The sequence below is a fragment of the Saccostrea cucullata genome, unplaced genomic scaffold (assembly GCF_032062105.1).
Source record: "Saccostrea cucullata isolate Sc308-1 unplaced genomic scaffold, CSIRO_AGI_Scuc_v1 ctg113, whole genome shotgun sequence".
In the NCBI taxonomy this organism is placed as follows: Eukaryota; Metazoa; Mollusca; class Bivalvia; order Ostreida; family Ostreidae; genus Saccostrea; species Saccostrea cuccullata.
The window spans coordinates 244342-261922 of NW_026927961.1; the positions used below are offsets into that span (position 1 = coordinate 244342).

At 33.9% G+C, this 17581-nt stretch overlaps 1 protein-coding gene across 1 annotated transcript in view; it reads right to left on the reverse strand.

Moving 5' to 3' along the window:
• Positions 1-2270: 2270 nt before the first annotated feature.
• LOC134276019 (calpain-9-like) overlaps positions 2271-17581 on the reverse strand; it is a 48313-nt gene continuing 33002 nt past the window's right edge. The window contains exons 28-37 of the mRNA XM_062758310.1: positions 15502-15710; positions 14275-14311; positions 13535-13606; positions 13163-13253; positions 11270-11334; positions 9263-9331; positions 8989-9064; positions 7720-7833; positions 6929-6987; positions 2271-2402 (exon numbers count right to left, since the gene is read on the reverse strand). Coding sequence (XP_062614294.1) covers positions 2274-2402; positions 6929-6987; positions 7720-7833; positions 8989-9064; positions 9263-9331; positions 11270-11334; positions 13163-13253; positions 13535-13606; positions 14275-14311; positions 15502-15710 — 921 coding nt within the window. The 3' untranslated portion in view covers positions 2271-2273. The remainder of the gene's footprint in view (positions 2403-6928; positions 6988-7719; positions 7834-8988; positions 9065-9262; positions 9332-11269; positions 11335-13162; positions 13254-13534; positions 13607-14274; positions 14312-15501; positions 15711-17581) is intronic.

The window sequence follows — 17581 nt, forward strand, 5'->3', positions numbered from 1 at the left end:
ATTAATAGTATATGAATGTATAAAGAATACTTTAGAAAATGCTTTAACACTTAATTTAAGTCCACAGAACATAACTGGAAAAATGGGGGGGTGGGTGGGTGGCAACTGGTCAGACAATCGTATGAGAAAACTATGGATAACAATTACTTTTAGTCAGAAGTTTATTGAGATCGCCAATTAGGACATATCAAAAAATATCACTGAATCCGATGTAACGAATACTGAGTGAGTATTCATATTGTATAATTTGATTTGTTATAAATTATTGTTAAATGAATTGTTAATTAATTGTATCAATTTCAATGAATTTAATCCTTATAACGAATTTAATTCCGTTTCTAAAAATTGTTGATTTCATTTAAGCAATTTGAAAATTCTTTGTGTAAGCTATTATAAGAATTAAATTCATAATGAAATGGATAGAAAATTCTTATATACAACGAATCAAATGTGAAATGTTTTCATTCTTGTCAGTTAATGTTCTGCAATCTAAAACGTTTTTTTTTTCTATAAAAAAAAAGCCGCATCGTATTTTTTTTAACTTTAGATCTAAATATACAACTGCACATCTGTCATCATACACAATGGATGTCAAACCGTCACGATCCAAACAGTATTGGGTCGAAATGAATAGTTACCCATGTAAAGACTGAAGGGAGATAACTACTAAACTTTATTTACGAGTTGGAAAGGAAAAGTTAAGTAAAAACTTAATAAGCTATAATATTTTTTAAGTGTAGAAAAATTAAATGCTTTGATTGAATATGCAACAACAACAGAACTTACAAGTTAAGGGTTTCTGAGATGGATTTCGGATTTTCCACGTAGATTCTTTCAATTTTTACCCTTCACCCTCGAACCCTTCATTTTAAGAGGGTCTCTTCATACTTCAAAATCTCTTCTATTAGGAGGATCTCCTCCTCTGGAGTCCAATTGGTGCCCCTTTTCTTAGGATTATTTTGTTCTGTCGGGAGTTTTACTTCGACAAGATCCATGTTTGTGAATAAAACAAACAAACAAAGCAGACGGCAATACCTGTTTATTACGTAACAAACATTTCATCAAATTTTGTGTACTTCGTATATTTCGTGATACCGCTTAGATCATTGAAAAAAATTGACTGAGTATGTACTCAGTAGAGTTGAGAACCTAAAAATTCATATTCAACAGAGTACATACTCAACTTTGTTGGTGGTGGTGATTTGAGAATGTCCTCTGTTGAGGATGGCCTCAACGCTTGAGTAGTGAATTGAGGCTGAGTACGGTATAATTTTGGTGGCGGCGGGGCCAGAAAATTGTGTTTACTGTAGAACTTTTTTCTGGAATGCAAATTAATAAAATATTTACATAATATGTATTTAAGACTTAACTAAGGATGCTATAGTAGGTTCGTATACACTTGCATGTTTTGTAACACGCTAAATCTTCAGTAAAGAGTGAGCAATCTATCAGATTAGATTTCCACCCACAAAATGAGTCTATAACTAGCACTTCATGTTAATACAACAGGAAGGCCAGCTTTTGCTCTGTACTTTGAAATATTCAGAAGAACACTTTTCTTTTCTTTGCGAGTGACAGTTACTAAAACGAGTAGTATTTATTTTGAAAGAGTGGTAAACAGAGATACTAGTATTCGATTTTAAACTTCTGAATGATTGTATGAATGGATGAGTGTTGATTGTACTTAGAGAGACCTAAAGACGTTATTGGTAATGTAACAACCAAGCTCTATGATAAACGTGTTGCTTTTAACTTTTCAATAGTCAACTTCCCTTACTTATGCAGCAGTATACCTTACGATGTAAATTATTGACAAACAAGTTGATGAAACAAGAATATCAGCAGTCTCGTTTAAAATCATCATTTTGTAAGTTCTATGGTTGATGCAATGACTTTGTCAGCAAACACATTTATCATTGAGTCAAATGATGACTGACGATTATCCTACTAATTGTAGGCCATTGAATTGACGACGGATTTTCCCGTTATTTACCGACTGTGACAAGGAGCATATAGCGGGTGTAACCCGTTGGCAGGGGATGCTCACTCCTCCATGGCACCTAATCCCACCTCTGATTTTTTGGAGGTCTTTGTTTGCTCTGCTCCTACTTTGTATGTTTTATGAACTTTTGAGCTTGAATACTGTTCTTTATCTCCATATATTTCACCTATATGTGTCTTAAAACTTTAAAATTACACTTTTCTTGTACAACTGTTTACTCTGGATGGTTATCTTTGTATGTTTATGACCATTTGTTATTTTTCCACAGCTGTTAGGATGTGCTATGCTGGGGGTAGGGATCTGGCTCCTGGTCAGTGACGATTTCTCCAAATACTCCGATGCTGACGAGAAGCTGGGGTTCATTTATACTGGAGCGTACATCCTCGTGGCTATTGGCGCGCTGATTATGATCATCGGCTTTCTAGGATGTTGTGGTGCCATCAGAGAAAGTCAGTGCATGCTGGGATGTGTAAGTGTTTAAATTCTTAGAGTATTCAAACTAAATGTCTTAAAAAAGAAATCATATACTATGTTCAGGATGTCCCATTATACTTCTTTTACAGTAGAAAGTAGAAATTGTAATGATACAATATGTTTAAGCATATATAGGTCTATGCTTAAATGAACTTACCTCTTGTTAAAACAGAATGTCATTGCAAGTTTGAGAAGTACTCGATTGAACTGTTTAATTATGCAGAATAGTTAATTAGATAAAATAAAAGAAACCATTGTACTTTTGGGGGGATTGAGAAAACATAAAATGTTTTAGGTTTCAGTATATATTACATTGTTTAGTAGAAATGTTTGTGGCAATCCCGATTTTAATTCTGGTCCTATTCTGTAGTTCTTCGTTCTCCTATTCCTCATTTTTGCTGTACTTCTCGGCGCAGGAATCTGGGCTGTCATAGCAAAAGATGACGTGAGTATATCGTCATGTATATACAGTTTAGAATAATGGCATGCATTGTTTTCCTTCATCAACTTTGATACAGTTCTTATCTTAATCATAGTCCATAAATATAAGGAATTCATTGACAGCAGTCTAGTATTATTTGTAAGGATTTTGATCAGGATGTTACGATTTGTAATTTTATATTTACCATGTTTATAGGTCAAAGACCTAGTGAGAGATGTCCTTAATAACCAGATTGACAGAGCATGCGATGCCAAAGATCCAAATTCAAAGAGCATCAACTTCTTAGATGATGTGCAAACACAGGTAATCATTTCTTCTGAACTTATCACTTGCATATCAAAGTTCCTTCATGCTTATATTATGATGGATTACTTCTTTGCATTCAGAAGCAAAACCTGTGTAAAACACAAAGTAAAAATATTAAACTAACGTGTATTTTTTTTTTAATCCCCAGTTCCAATGCTGTGGTGTGGATGGTTTGAAGAGTTACGGTATTTTCAGTGACTGTAAGGCCTCGAAGTCAGAGCCCTGCAAACCTGAAAACATTAACAACGTAAGGCCTACTGAAATCACAAATAATGTAGATAAATATAAACAGTGTAAAACCGTCCTGGTATCATAAATACTGTAGTTACAATGTACATGTAACTAAACATTAACAACGTAAGACCTTACAGATATCATAAATACTGTAGATAAACATAAACGTAAGATCTTACATGTAGCGATCATGAAGACTGTTAGAAAATTTATACATCTATATTACTTATTTTACTAATTAGTTACAACTTAAAAAGGACATTATTGCATTTTATTGTTTTTTATGCTGAAACTCTATGAAACCATTTATAACATAAAACTTTACTTATTTCTGTAATAAGTGATAACTTTAAAAAGAATAAATATAAAATTAATTTCCTAAAGGTACTACCATTATATATTACTGATTATATTTCGTTTCGTTTTATTACGATAAAATTATCGCAGAAGAACAGACATTATCTCCGCACTATGCTGTCTGCTTAAGATTTATTTAGACAGATATGTTTGTACAAGTTACATGACATACAGATAATATTAACTAAGAATAGCACAGAAAGACCTTTGTTCAGACATTATTTTCAGCAATACTTTCTGTTTCAGGGATGCTTAGATAAAGCAAGTGCCTGGTTTGAAGATAACATTCTCATTGTTGCTGGTGTCGCCATAGGAATAGCTGTAGTTTTGGTGAGACATTTGATCATTGATTGGTCAATATCTAAACAGCTGTATGATTGGTCAATATCTAAATAGCTTTCTGATTGGTCAATATCTAAAAAATCTGTTTGCATTGTATTCCACAGAATATGTTTTTAATAAAATGGAGTGCTTGTTACACTTTGAAACAGTCAGTCCAATAATCACATATGTTATTGAGTATAAAGATGTACATTGAAGATATAATTATTGACTTATATAGATTACTGAGTACATGAGTTTTGTTGTAATGTTGTAGATACTGGGAATGATCTTTTCGATCGTGTTGTGCTGTGCAATAAGGGACATCCAGGCGTGAATGGTCAGTTCAGCAAATTTTCTATGATATCTACGCGGTATTTTCCAAATCAAGGCGTTAATGTTAAGTTTTGAAAAGTTTTATGTGTAAAGTCTACCTTTTTATTCTAAGGTTAACTTCCGGTTGAAACAAGTCCCATTTCTACGGATATTTGCCTTTAACTTCCTTTTTACAGTATAGTGTTGGTTTCTATAGTAACCCATCCCTGTGGTGTCTTTTTTACACAACTACATGTATTGTCATAATATATGCTTCTCAAGTCCGCCTTTAGCAGTCCTAACTTGCAGTAAAGTAACTTAAGGGACATTAAATCTCTCATTACAGATACAATGACATGCAGACGACTCCTTCAGATGCAGCAGAATTTTGTAAGATGTTGTGTAAATGGTGCCTTTTTACTTACATTTGCTTGTGTTTCTATGTGTTTTAAATGTGCTCGTATAAGTGAGCAGTTTTTCGCTACCAGATCACGTGACCCAGACGATACGTTTGTGTAACTATAATCTTTGACACTGTGGTGAATCAGTCGACAATTATACTGGAATTTGTATCATGGTAGTCAGAACAAAGCGGAAATTCATTTGGAATCCACGTATATGGAATGCATTTTATCAAAACATATAATGTTAATGAGCAGACGTATCGATCAGATGTTTTGTTAATTATTATGATAAAAATAAATCTCTCAAGTTCAAAATGCTCGTTTCACCCAAAAAGTGGTAGACACCACCTGCGCGGAATTGATAGGAGCGGATCAGAAGTGTTTAATGACGCTAATTAGCTGGGTTGACTGGGTACGGTTACACATCAGTGGGCCACTTTAATCGTGAGGTGCAATACTTGTAATGGGATAAAAGGGAAAGAAGTGGATCAAAAACGCATGCGCGTACTCAAGACTGATTTCCGGTTCTATATCCAATCCAGAGGCGCCGAAAACAGTTGGACTGATCTCTCAATCAAAGACACAAAGCTGATTCAATTTTCAAAGAGTTTTTATGTACACCTTGTGTTTAGTGACAGATTTTTATACCTGTAAGATTGTTGTAAGCCTGTCTTTTTTCACAGTTATATTGTGTTATTTGTACATTAGTACAGGACAGTAGAATTATATTTTGATTGATCTGAATATGTAGATGCTGTATATATACATATACATTTATGTACAAACGACAGTAAATAGTTAGGATTATTTTAATTATTAGTATATTTTTATCTATATTTGCTTTTTTACAGCTGTTTGTGGATTTTAATATAGACATAACTGATCATACCTCTTTTTTAAATTGTCAAGAAACTTACTTTGTCTTTTTTTTTACTCATCATACCTCCTATACTATAAGGAAGTGCGGAATTTGCAGTTTATCTTTTGCACATACAGTGAAAATTGAAGCTGGAAATTTTACATTGGCTTCTAACCTTAGAATTTAAATGTGCATACATACAAAACATACCGTTATTTCAACAGCAATACAATAGATAAATAGCAATACATAAATGAGCAAAATAAATCAGTAATTGTAATTATATATGGGTTTTATATTTATTAAACTAGAGAACAAAACAGTCTTTGTTTTTTTTTAATTATATTGCAGTAAACTCTGTGGTACATGCATCCTTGAAACATGACACAACCAAGGTAACAAGAGAAATCATATAAACATACAAGTATAAATGACAAGATAAGGTACCGATTAGAGTTAAAGTTTTGCTTTTAGCCACCAATCTTTTACACAACGTACGGTAACCCAGAAATTTTCAAAATGCATGTTGGTCAGGTTGCATGCATTATTTACTGTATAATTTATGACATACTAGTAGTGATATAAAAGTAATCTGTGTTTAAACAGGAATTGTGGATCAAATTGGTAAATAAAGAAAGAAACGTTCTTAGCTTTTAAAATAAATGTTGAATTTTTTGGTCTGTCCTGTAAGAATTTTTTCTGGCATAGAGGTGCATTATAGTTGCTGAAGGATGTGTGACTAGCTACATTTTACTCGACACACGTTATAGATTTTTAAAGAAAAAACACCTCTGTACACTACTTAAGATAGGGTTAGGGTCGTTTCTGAACAGATTTGTTTGACTTTGTTTAAACTCAGTCTGTCCGTCCATCTGTGTGCTGGCGTATAGAAATCCAGTTCTCATGTGCTCCTGAACTTTCTCGATTTGCACTTTTCTGAACTTCCATTCATGCATAGATATTGGAACATAATACCTTAAAAATAATAGAAAACGATTTTCAATAGTAATCATCAATAATTATAGATCGCTAATATAAAGGAAAATGCAAGATTTACAGAATTATATCTGTAATTATATTGTTTTTCTATAGGGTCTTCACTTCAGGTGAATACGATTCTTCACAAATTGAGATTTGAGTTCTAAATTGAAAAAGAATCTGTGCAAGAGAACCGATATCGATCGCGGAATTCTGTGTTCCGGATTGATTGTTACCTCAGGTAATGAGGGCAGTTTGGTGGCAGTTTTCTCTTTGAGTCGACGTCTGTGGAGCTCTGAAATCAATAACGAAGGATAAACGCATCAAACGTAACCGACTGAATAGGACCAGGCATACAGAAACAGAGGAATTGATGGACATATCATAATTGACAGGGAGACGCCATTTTACTGCGCCATTTATAGATAATCATTTCCCTTGGTGCGTAAAAATAAAACAATAGATGAATATTCTGTGATACCACCCGAGGGTGATCGTTAGTGACACAATACGTTCACAATACAACTGAATATAGTTTAGGGGTCCATTTCCAATAGTCAACGTTTCTTTTTTTTCCTAGTTGGTATCTTAATGAAAAGTCGGACATGCAAGCAATAATCATTATTTGTATTGCAGTCCAAAAGACACGCAACTTCACTGGAACCCGAGATTTATGTACACAATGCTTTGTTGCCTTTGGTCCTGGTTTAATATTAGATTATGCTATAAAATATTTACATCTATTGCAAGAAATGCATCGTTGCTGATCATCTGGGCAATATTCTCTCTATGATACAGAGTACAGTAACAATTTGCTAAGCATACATTTCATATTTCATTTTTTTTAAATGCCTTGATGTTTAGGTATTAATTTTTTAAATCGTTAATCCATCATGTCGGGGAAAAATTGATCGACATTTATTAATAAATAACATTTTCAGAATGCAATATTGTTTATGTGAAATTATTGGAAAATCTAAGGGAAATGAAACAGAGCGAAAAATAATGACTCTCACTAATTACTTACGATGGCCCGTGACGAGCTTTATTACACAATTAATGAAGTTCTCCATGGACATCTTTCCTTCAGAGGAAAAGCGTATGACAAGGGCCTCAATTGTTTTATTACTTCCAGTTATACCTGAAAATAAAACGCTTGTATAAAGCTATCTCGACTTCATCATTTACAAGCAACTAAGTCAAGAATACTAGTATATGCTGCTTTGCAAAAGACAAAAGCCAACCACATTTCTTGCATCAGATTCAAACATGGTTCATCTCATGGTTTACGTTGTCAAAGAATAAAAGGATAATCTGTTCGACAAGTAAATTGACTGTAAATGCAATACTATATGGGCAAATGTTTGATATAAAAATAACAACTCGTATTTCTTATTAACGATTACAATTTTTATTCACTTTCATTATCAGTATCATGTATTTATGTAATAATTCCTCCTACCTAAGGTTTTCAGTATCCTGTATTTATGTAATATTTCCTCCTACCTTAGGTTTTCAGTATCCTGTATTTATGTAATATTTCCTCCTACCTAAGGTTTTCAGTATCCTGTATTTATGTAATAATTCCTCCTACCTAAGGTTTTCAGTATCCTGTATTTATGTAATAATTCCTCCTACCTAAGGTTTTCAGTATCCTGTATTTATGTATTAATTCCTCCTACCTAAGGTTTTCAGTATCCTGTATTTATGTAATAATTCCTCCTACCTAAGGTTTTCAGTATCCTGTATTTATGTTATAATTCCTCCTACCTAAGGTTTTCAGTATCCTGTATTTATGTTATAATTCCTCCTACCTAAGGTTTTCAGTATCCTGTATTTATGTAATAATTCCTCCTACCTATGGTTTCAGTATCCTGTATTTATGTAATAATTCCTCCTACCTAAGGTTTCAGTATCCTGTATTTATGTAATAATTCCTCCTACCTATAAGGTTTTCAGTATCCTGTATTTATGTAATAATTCCTCCTACCTAAGGTTTTCAGTATCCTGTATTTATGTTATAATTCCTCCTACCTAAGGTTTTCAGTATCCTGTATTTATGTATTAATTCCTCCTACCTAAGGTTTTCAGTATCCTGTATTTATGTAATAATTCCTCCTACCTAAGGTTTTCAGTATCCTGTATTTATGTTATAATTCCTCCTACCTAAGGTTTTCAGTATCCTGTATTTACGTAATAATTCCTCCTACCTAAGGTTTCAGTATCCTGTATTTACGTAATAATTCCTCCTACCTAAGGTTTCAGTATCCTGTATTTACGTAATAATTCCTCCTACCTAAGGTTTTCAGGGCGTTCCTCAGACAGTAGGTATCCATTTCTACTTTATCCTCACTGACCTGAGTGTACACTCCCTGTATGTAAAACAAGGATAGGAACATCGGTCAAATTTTATAGAGAATGAAAATCAAATATAACATACAAATAGGTGACAAAATAGAAACTAAAAGAAGACTTTTGGATTGATTGATTGATTGATTGATTGATTGTATGTTTAACGTCCAATTCGAGGACTTTGCGGACTTTAGATATCCTGGAAACAGTTGTTTTACCTGCCACATCATGATTTTGAGCATCAGGTTGCTGAATTCATCGTAGTTCAGCTTGCCACTAAAATCGGTCTTCATTATTTTAAGGAACACTTTTCAAGTAGACATTTTCTTGATTTCTGATGCATTAAAAGATGAACATGAAAATCAAAAGTATTTCATTCCCTAAATCTTACTATGATTTAAGCAATATGTGATATTATTTCATGGCCAAAAAGTGAACCTTTTGAAGTGGGTTAAAGAAATGCAATAAAAAGTGAAATAAATGTAGGTAAGTATATTATTCAAGATCAAAAGTCCATAAAACGATACAATATAGGAGCAGAGCAAACACGGATCTCCAAAACATTATAGGTGGGATCAGGTACCATGAAGCAGTGAGCATCCCCTGCTGACCTGTCACACCCGCCGTGTGCTCTATTTCTTGTCAAACACAGTCTGACTGTTTCCGTGTTTACTCTGCTCCTGTTTTGTATTGTTTAATGGACCCTTGAGCTTGAATACTGTTCGCTATCTCCATATTTTCCATTCGGAATCGGTTCGCTCATCGTCAACTTTCTCTGTCTATGCAGTTATGAAAAATCACTATCACCAGCAGAGGGTTTTAACTTCACCCGGTTCAATTTAATATAAGGAACAACAAACTTAAAGAAGGATCAAATTTTTAACCTGAGGCAGGCTACAAATAAGTAATGTGATGTGACGGGTCTATCAGCAATCTTGCCATGGTCAACATCGAAACCTTCAATGGTTGTTATAATGACCTTGTTAACAAATGAAAACTACCATTGGTTATGACTGACATGTGATCAGGTTTTGTTTATTTAAAAAAACCGAAATATTCCATCTACCTGATATTAAGAACAAACTACTGTAAACCAACTTAAATTCGCGTGCGAGAAATATTCACGAGTTTGGCGAAAGCATCGTCATCACGAATATTTCTCGCCGCAAAGGGGTCCTTAAAGTCCCTTTGTCTTTTAACAACAAATTTAAAAAAGGCTTGATCGTGAAATTAATCGTCGCTTATACTCCTCCTAAGCATAAGTATTTTATGCCCTGCTTAAAGATTTGCATTTTTTGTAGATACGTAGGAGGAGAAAGTTTCCACAGTCGACCTGTCACACGCTGTGAAACCCTAAGAATCAGGATCAGGGTTAAAACTGATGGTTCTTAAAGTTGACAATGAACAGCTGAAGTCGTCCTTAGAATTGAACAGTTCTCACGTAAAATGTGAATATATCAAACATTGTAATACCTCTAAAAAATTTCCCTGTACAAATCTGAACGAAAAAGTCTGATATTTCTAATGTATGGCTGAGCAGGCATAAAAAAATCGATGTTTGACTGCTGAGTGAGATGTTGGACCGCTTACGTCACAGAATGGGCGGGGCTTAGTATCATTTTCATTCGTTTGTGTTTAACAGTGATGGACCTGATGTTACATCAAGGAATACAGTACAACCATGTCAAAAAATGCTGTCGGGAGCAAAATGCGTATTGTCGACCCTCTAACCAAACTGTCTGTCTTAGGCCTAACGGCCTCGGGCAGACAGTTTTATTCTTGGGTCTGACAAAATGCATGTCCTCGAACTCAGTCAATAAATGTATAATATTCACACTCAAAAGTCCATTCAACCGATACAAATCAGGAGCAGAGCAAACATGGACCTCCAAAACATCAGAGGTTTGATCACGTGCCATGAAGGAGTAAGCATTCCTTGCCCCTTGGTTTCACCTGCCGTTTGCTGCTTGTCATAATCGGGAAATAGAAAAATCGGTATACAATTCTGTGTACATTATGAATTATTAATTATTAAAAAAAAGTCGGTCGATCGGCATTCGACTTAATGATAGATTGTGTTTGATGACAAGGTCATTGTATAGACACAGAACCTGCGAATTGATAACTTTAAATGAATCTTTCATAACTTGTTTGTCGAATGCATGTCTGGTTTTAGAAATTGTACGTAGAACGTGCTCTTGCATAAGTATCAAATCAAAGGATACATTTGTTATGGATATAGCTGCTTTACATGCTTGCAGTGAGAGTTTTATCGGTTTGAAGTGGAAATCTATTAAAAAAAGAAAGAAAAGAAAATGGTATGAAGGTTTGAGAAACTGCAGATAATAGCAGTCGAAAACACTTAGTGATTCTACATGTTTGAACCATTATTACAAATATTAAAGGTAATTCTTTAGCTGGTAAGTTATTTTATGATCTTGATTATCATATTTGGTCTTGAATAACTTCCAGACTAGGTTCCAGCATTGATCGAGATAAGTTGTTCTTTTCTAGCTCAAAACATAAGTAAAATTGGGGAGCATAAAAATTTTAAACAATAGAATGCTTGATTGTCATTATGTTTAAAGTAAAAGAAAAAAATATTGAACATTATATTAATGTTTATTTTAATGTGATCTGTATGTAATTGTTAATTTACCATATGATTCTTACATTTTAAAATTTTATCACAACATAAAAGTACGAGGGCTGTTCAATAAATAATGTCCTTGGAGCTCGGAGAGAAGCAAAAGACGCTTTTCAATGATTTAGTCTTCATAATTTAACTTATTAATCTCTTTCAATTAAAACACATTTCCGTAATATTTTTTATCCAATTTTTGATTGATTTTAGAACTCATTGTTAGGTATGACCCTAAGTATACTGGAAAATGGCAGATCCAATGATTTCCTGGACTTGTTTCTTCCTTCTGAAAGATGTTTTTTCACGTTTGGAAGTAGAAACAAGTCAAAAGGTCAAAGATCTGGCGAATATTGTTAATGTGAAAAAACATTAACTTTCCGTATATCCCGGAAACCCCTTTACTCTTCAGGGCGTGCGGGTATGGACACTGTCATGAAGAAATTTAATGTAGTGGATTCCCGATTGTGGGTCCTTCCACTAATAAACTTTTCGATTTTTTTTGGCAAAAAATTTGCTTTCTAGACTCCTCCAGAAATTAAACTGTCTCCCTGAATACGGATATGTACAACAGTACCACTAATATTTAAGAAAATTTCATATAAATCTGTCTTTGTGCTCTTGAAATTCTTTGCTCTTGTCAGACCTTCGCTGTTTTTATCAAGTACATCTTACGATAAATTTTGTTTTGAGGGTTTTAAGCAATAGATTCAAGTTCTATTATCTGTTTAAATACCAAACAAACGTGGATAACTACAATTACTAATAATTTAAAATAATTGTTAAGACATTCGTACACGCTGTCATTTTCACTCATTTTTCAAAATATAGGGTGACCTTTGAGTACTAAGCTTTTTTACAGTCAAACGTTTCTTAAAAATAGTGTATACTACTCCCGAAATGATGTCTATCAAATTTGCTATGTGTCTTAAAGTCAATGATACATCATCAAATATTATTTTTTGAAATTTGGCAAATAGTGCATAAGTTGTTATAATTTTTGTTGGCAAGGACGGTACCCATTTTTGATGCCCATTATATAATTTTTTATCATTAAAATCCACCTGCTCAATTTGTCTATAAAACAGGCACTGGTTCCTGAAAATGTCACGTATTTCAGTGAATATTTCTTAGGGATTTTTAACAAGTTTTACAGCAGCTTTAATGAAGCTTTTATTTGCACTCTAGTTTACTGATTCTTTACCATTCATTTATAATGCAGTGTCTCAAATAGCCCTTGTTTTCCAGCTTCTCACAATGAAACTATGTGATGAAAAGTGGTCACATAAACTGTTATAAATTCATTAAAGATTCAATAATGAGAGAAAGTCAAGCTTAATGTCATATGATATCTGTATTGTATGCCATACAGTTCAGGACATTATTTATTGAACAGCCCTCGTAGACAAGAATATATCTATATATGGAAAAATTAATTATCCATAACCAAATATCAGTTATGGAATAAACTTCTTACTATTTGTGACTTGAAAGCAGCAAGTATGGGAAGGAGAGCGCATGCGCGTTTGCAATAGTTTCTGTAGTCCCAATGCATCAAGTCTATTTGTCTATGTTAAAAAAAAAATAATAGAAATGACTCGGTTATTTCACTGAAAAAAGCATGACAGTTTGATAAGCAAAATATCTTATTAACTCTAAAAAAAAATCCAGAGGAAATAATTTCCGTTTAGCTATGAATCATTTGTAAACGTTTTATGTTAAATGTTTATAGTTCTTTACAGTTGTTTACTAATAGAAGCTTGAGGTCAGTATCTAGACATTTTGTGTTGATGTTCGACATTTTTAGATTTTCCTCTTGTTGATTGAGGAGCATGTTGTTTACTTTTACCTGCTTGGTAAGGGCACAAAAACGCTTGTGAAGTGTATATCTGGCATCCAGGTCAGCAAATTTGTCTTCTGGCTGAAACCAAATTAATGAACAAGCATTGAACATGCAATGAACACATGAGAGAGAGATTTCACTGTAATCATGTTCGTAAAATACCCTGAAAGTATCCCCATTTCCCGACAATTTACATCCCTTAGAACGATAAAAGACTTTTGAATCTTTTGAATATTGTGAAATCACTCATTATCGTTGGGGTTACTTTTCGTTGTTTTCGAGGTATAGAGAAAGTCAAGACTTCCTGACCACCACGAAATGTAAAATTTCTGATTTTCATATGCATTATTACTGAACATTTTCAACCATGAAATCAAATCCCCACTAACCAATATTTTTTTCTCAAACCTCGAAAAAATTGACCCCACGGAAGTATGTGATTTTACAGTATTCGAATTATACCTATAATATTAATTAAATATTTGTCGCTCGCATGAATTAAAATGAGTTTACAGTATTACAAAAAAATCTATATTTCTAGCTCTTGTGAATAAGTCTACCTGGTTTACAAAAAGTTTGTGTCTGGTAAATTTATACTAAAGCAAATATTTGTTGAATGAAGTTATAATAACTAAAGTATATCCGTAGGATATACCTTTATATTTGAAGATAATAGAAATTTACGGAACTGATTTACATGTACAGTATACACCCCTGTACTAGTACTATGTATTATAAGATCATACCTGTATGTACAGCATTGCATCTTCATCATCAAGCTCCCTAGAAATAAAACATTGAAATAAATTATCTTCCTGTTTCCTAACTTTCTCCTTACTTTTAATTGGCTGGATTTATGGCTTTCATATTTCATACGTGTATTTCTTGTGAAAAGATCTTTCCTACCGTATCAATTTTTTTTTACCTCTTGACCTTGGAGTTTGACCCTCTAAAATTTTGACTCTTTTTTGCAAACACCAGACTTTAACCTTCGTCATAACTTTTGAATGGTTTGGGCCTCCTTGATTCAAAGGTATATTTAATGTGACATGGCTTTCCCTTGGGTACCAAAAACTTTGAACCTTTAACCTTGGAATTCAACCCACTATTGAATATCTTTAGCCTTGGTTAAATATATTATAAATTTTTAATAGTTGGTTCTTTAACTTTTTACAGTTTTACATATATTCCTTGTGTCAATACCTCTCCTTAGTTACATTCTGATCTCTTGAACAGATGAGTTTGGCTTGCAATTGAAAAACTAACCTTCACCATAAGGTGTCAGATGTGGACATCAGGGTTTCACAAACACATCTTGTTTCTTGTTGAAATTGGTATTCAATATTAGAATACTTTTAATATGTTTCAGGTTGCAGTTTTGATTGTACACTGTACATGCAGTTTACTGTTATTAGTGATTTTGAAAAATTTTAACTAAATATCATAAGCAGAACAGTTACATACATAAAACAGAATATTTACATTTCCAATGTCTTTGTCCGAGATAAAATTAGAAATAGTTAATGTACTTTATTTCTTCATGAATGCACTGGTTCATACATAGGCGAGGTTAAGAAAAATCATGTGCGGGGCGGGACAAACGTAGAGACAGATGCTGGTCTTAGAGCATGTAAATATAAGGAATAACTGTCAGATTTTTCAATTTCATGACGATGATCAATCGATTGGCTTGCGTGATAATTTTATGCATAAACGCCTTCGGCGTTTATGCAAATTATCACGCAAGCCAATCAATTGATCACATCATGAAATCGAAAAATAAGACAGTTATTCCTTAAATATATTTTCCAAAATATGTCATCAAATATGTTAAATGAGGAATGACCTGCCGAAGAAAATCAAATAAAAGGGCAACCATGAAATATGCAGATGTTTTCCTATCGAAAAATCAAGCCAGGCAACATTGATGTGTTTTAGACTAGGAAAGGCAAAACTTTTCTGACACTGCTTACCGCATTTTACATTTTCCAGACGTAAATATTCTGATGAGGTATTTCCCCTCTACGTTGGGGAAGCTTGTTACGGGCAGAATGACGTAATATCCGGCGGGTAATCTGAAGAAACCCACGTTTTCTCTCTCAGTTTTAAAACCGGTAGTGGCATAAAGTCTGTTGTGATTGAAGAAATTCGCTGTAAGTCTGGAGGATTGATCCTTTGGAACCTAGGGGGAAAAGAAACGCAAGAAATTACTTCACTGGTGAAACGCGTATTCTTCTTTGGCTCTAAATCTAATAAAAAAAAAAGACTGACCGTCTTAGAGATATGCTATTACTTTACATAACAGTAATGACGTTGATGCCTCTCAACTGATTCTGTACGTATGAGAGGATACGTTAAAGAAAACAAAAAAGTGGCCAACTGACAAAAAATTGATTTACAGGGCTTTCAGTGAAATATATGGAGATAAAATCGAACAGTATTCAAGATCAAAAGTCCATAAAACAATACAAAATAGGAGCTCAGCAAACGCAGACCTCAAAAACATCAGAGGTGGGGTCAGGTGCCATGGAGGAGTGAGCATCCCCTTCCAACAGGTCACACCCGTCGTGAGCTCCTTGACATGATCGGGAAACAACGGAAAAATCCGTCATCAATTCAGTGCATAAAACATAACAAGAGGCCCATGGGCCTTATAGGTCACCTGAGCATCATGCAACAACTTTCAAATGATTGAATTTGGTTCATGTTTTAAGCTAGATGCTATGGCATTCACAATTTTGAAAGAAGCACCATTGCTAATCATAATTATACACTTAGCAATTGTTCAGTTTGTTTACTTAATATGGATAAGCAGGGTAGGGGAACAAAAAGTATGTCAACTAATCAGTAATATTCAGCAATAATCCTACCATACATGAACCCCTGACCCTAGGTCTACACATTGCACAATTTTTGAAAAGGCACACTTGCTTATCAAAAATGTTTGATTAATACCAAGGAGCATATTTCAAACAATTCATTTTCAGGATATAAGTAGAGCCCCCCCCCCCCATTTTGGTATCCCTGATCCAGAGGCCTTGAAATTCACAATTCCGGAAGAAGAGCCCATCCCATCATAACTATGTAAATAGTTCATTCTGCATATTACCCAGGAGTAGAGAAAAAGATTTTCATAGATGTAATGTATTTTCACCATATAATCATTATAGAGCCAATTCCTAACACCATAACCCCTGACCCCGGGGACATAAAATTCACAATTTTGGTAGAAGCATTCTTGCTCATCATAAATATGTCCTTAATTAGATTATTTAATACCCAGAAGCAGAGAAGAAGATTTTCAAAGATTTAATGCATTTTCACTATATAATCAATAGAGCCCCGCCCTAACACCAGAACCCCTGACCCTGGGGCCATGAATTTCACAATTTTGGTAGAGGCACTCTTGCTCATCATAACTATGTACTTGGTTAGTTTATTTAATACTCAAGAACAGAGAAGACGATTTTCAAAGATTTAATGCATTTTCACTATATAATCAATAGAGCCCCGCCCTAACACCAGAACCCCTGACCCTGGGGCCATGAATTTCACAATTTTGGTAGAGGCACTCTTGCTCATCATAACTATATACTTGGTTAGTTTATTTAATACTCAGGAACAGAGAAGACAATTTTCAAAGATTTAATGCATTTTCTCTATATAATCAATAGAGCCCCGCCCTAACACCAGAACCCCTGACCCTGGGGCCATGAATTTCAAAAATTTGGTAGAGGCACTCTTGCTTATCATAACTATGTACTTAGTTAGTTTATTTAATACCTAGTAGCAGAGAACAAGATTTTCAAAGATTTAATGCATTTGCACTATATAATCAAAAAAGCCCCGCCCTAACACCAGAACCCCTGACCCTGGAGCCATAAAATTCACAACTTTAGTAGAGGCACTCTTGCTCATCATAACTATGTACTTAGTTAGTTTATTTAATACCTAGTAGCAGAGAACAAGATTTTCAAAGATTTAATGCATTTTCACTATATAATCAATAGAGCCCCGCCCTAACACCAGAACCCCTGACCCTGGGGCCATAAA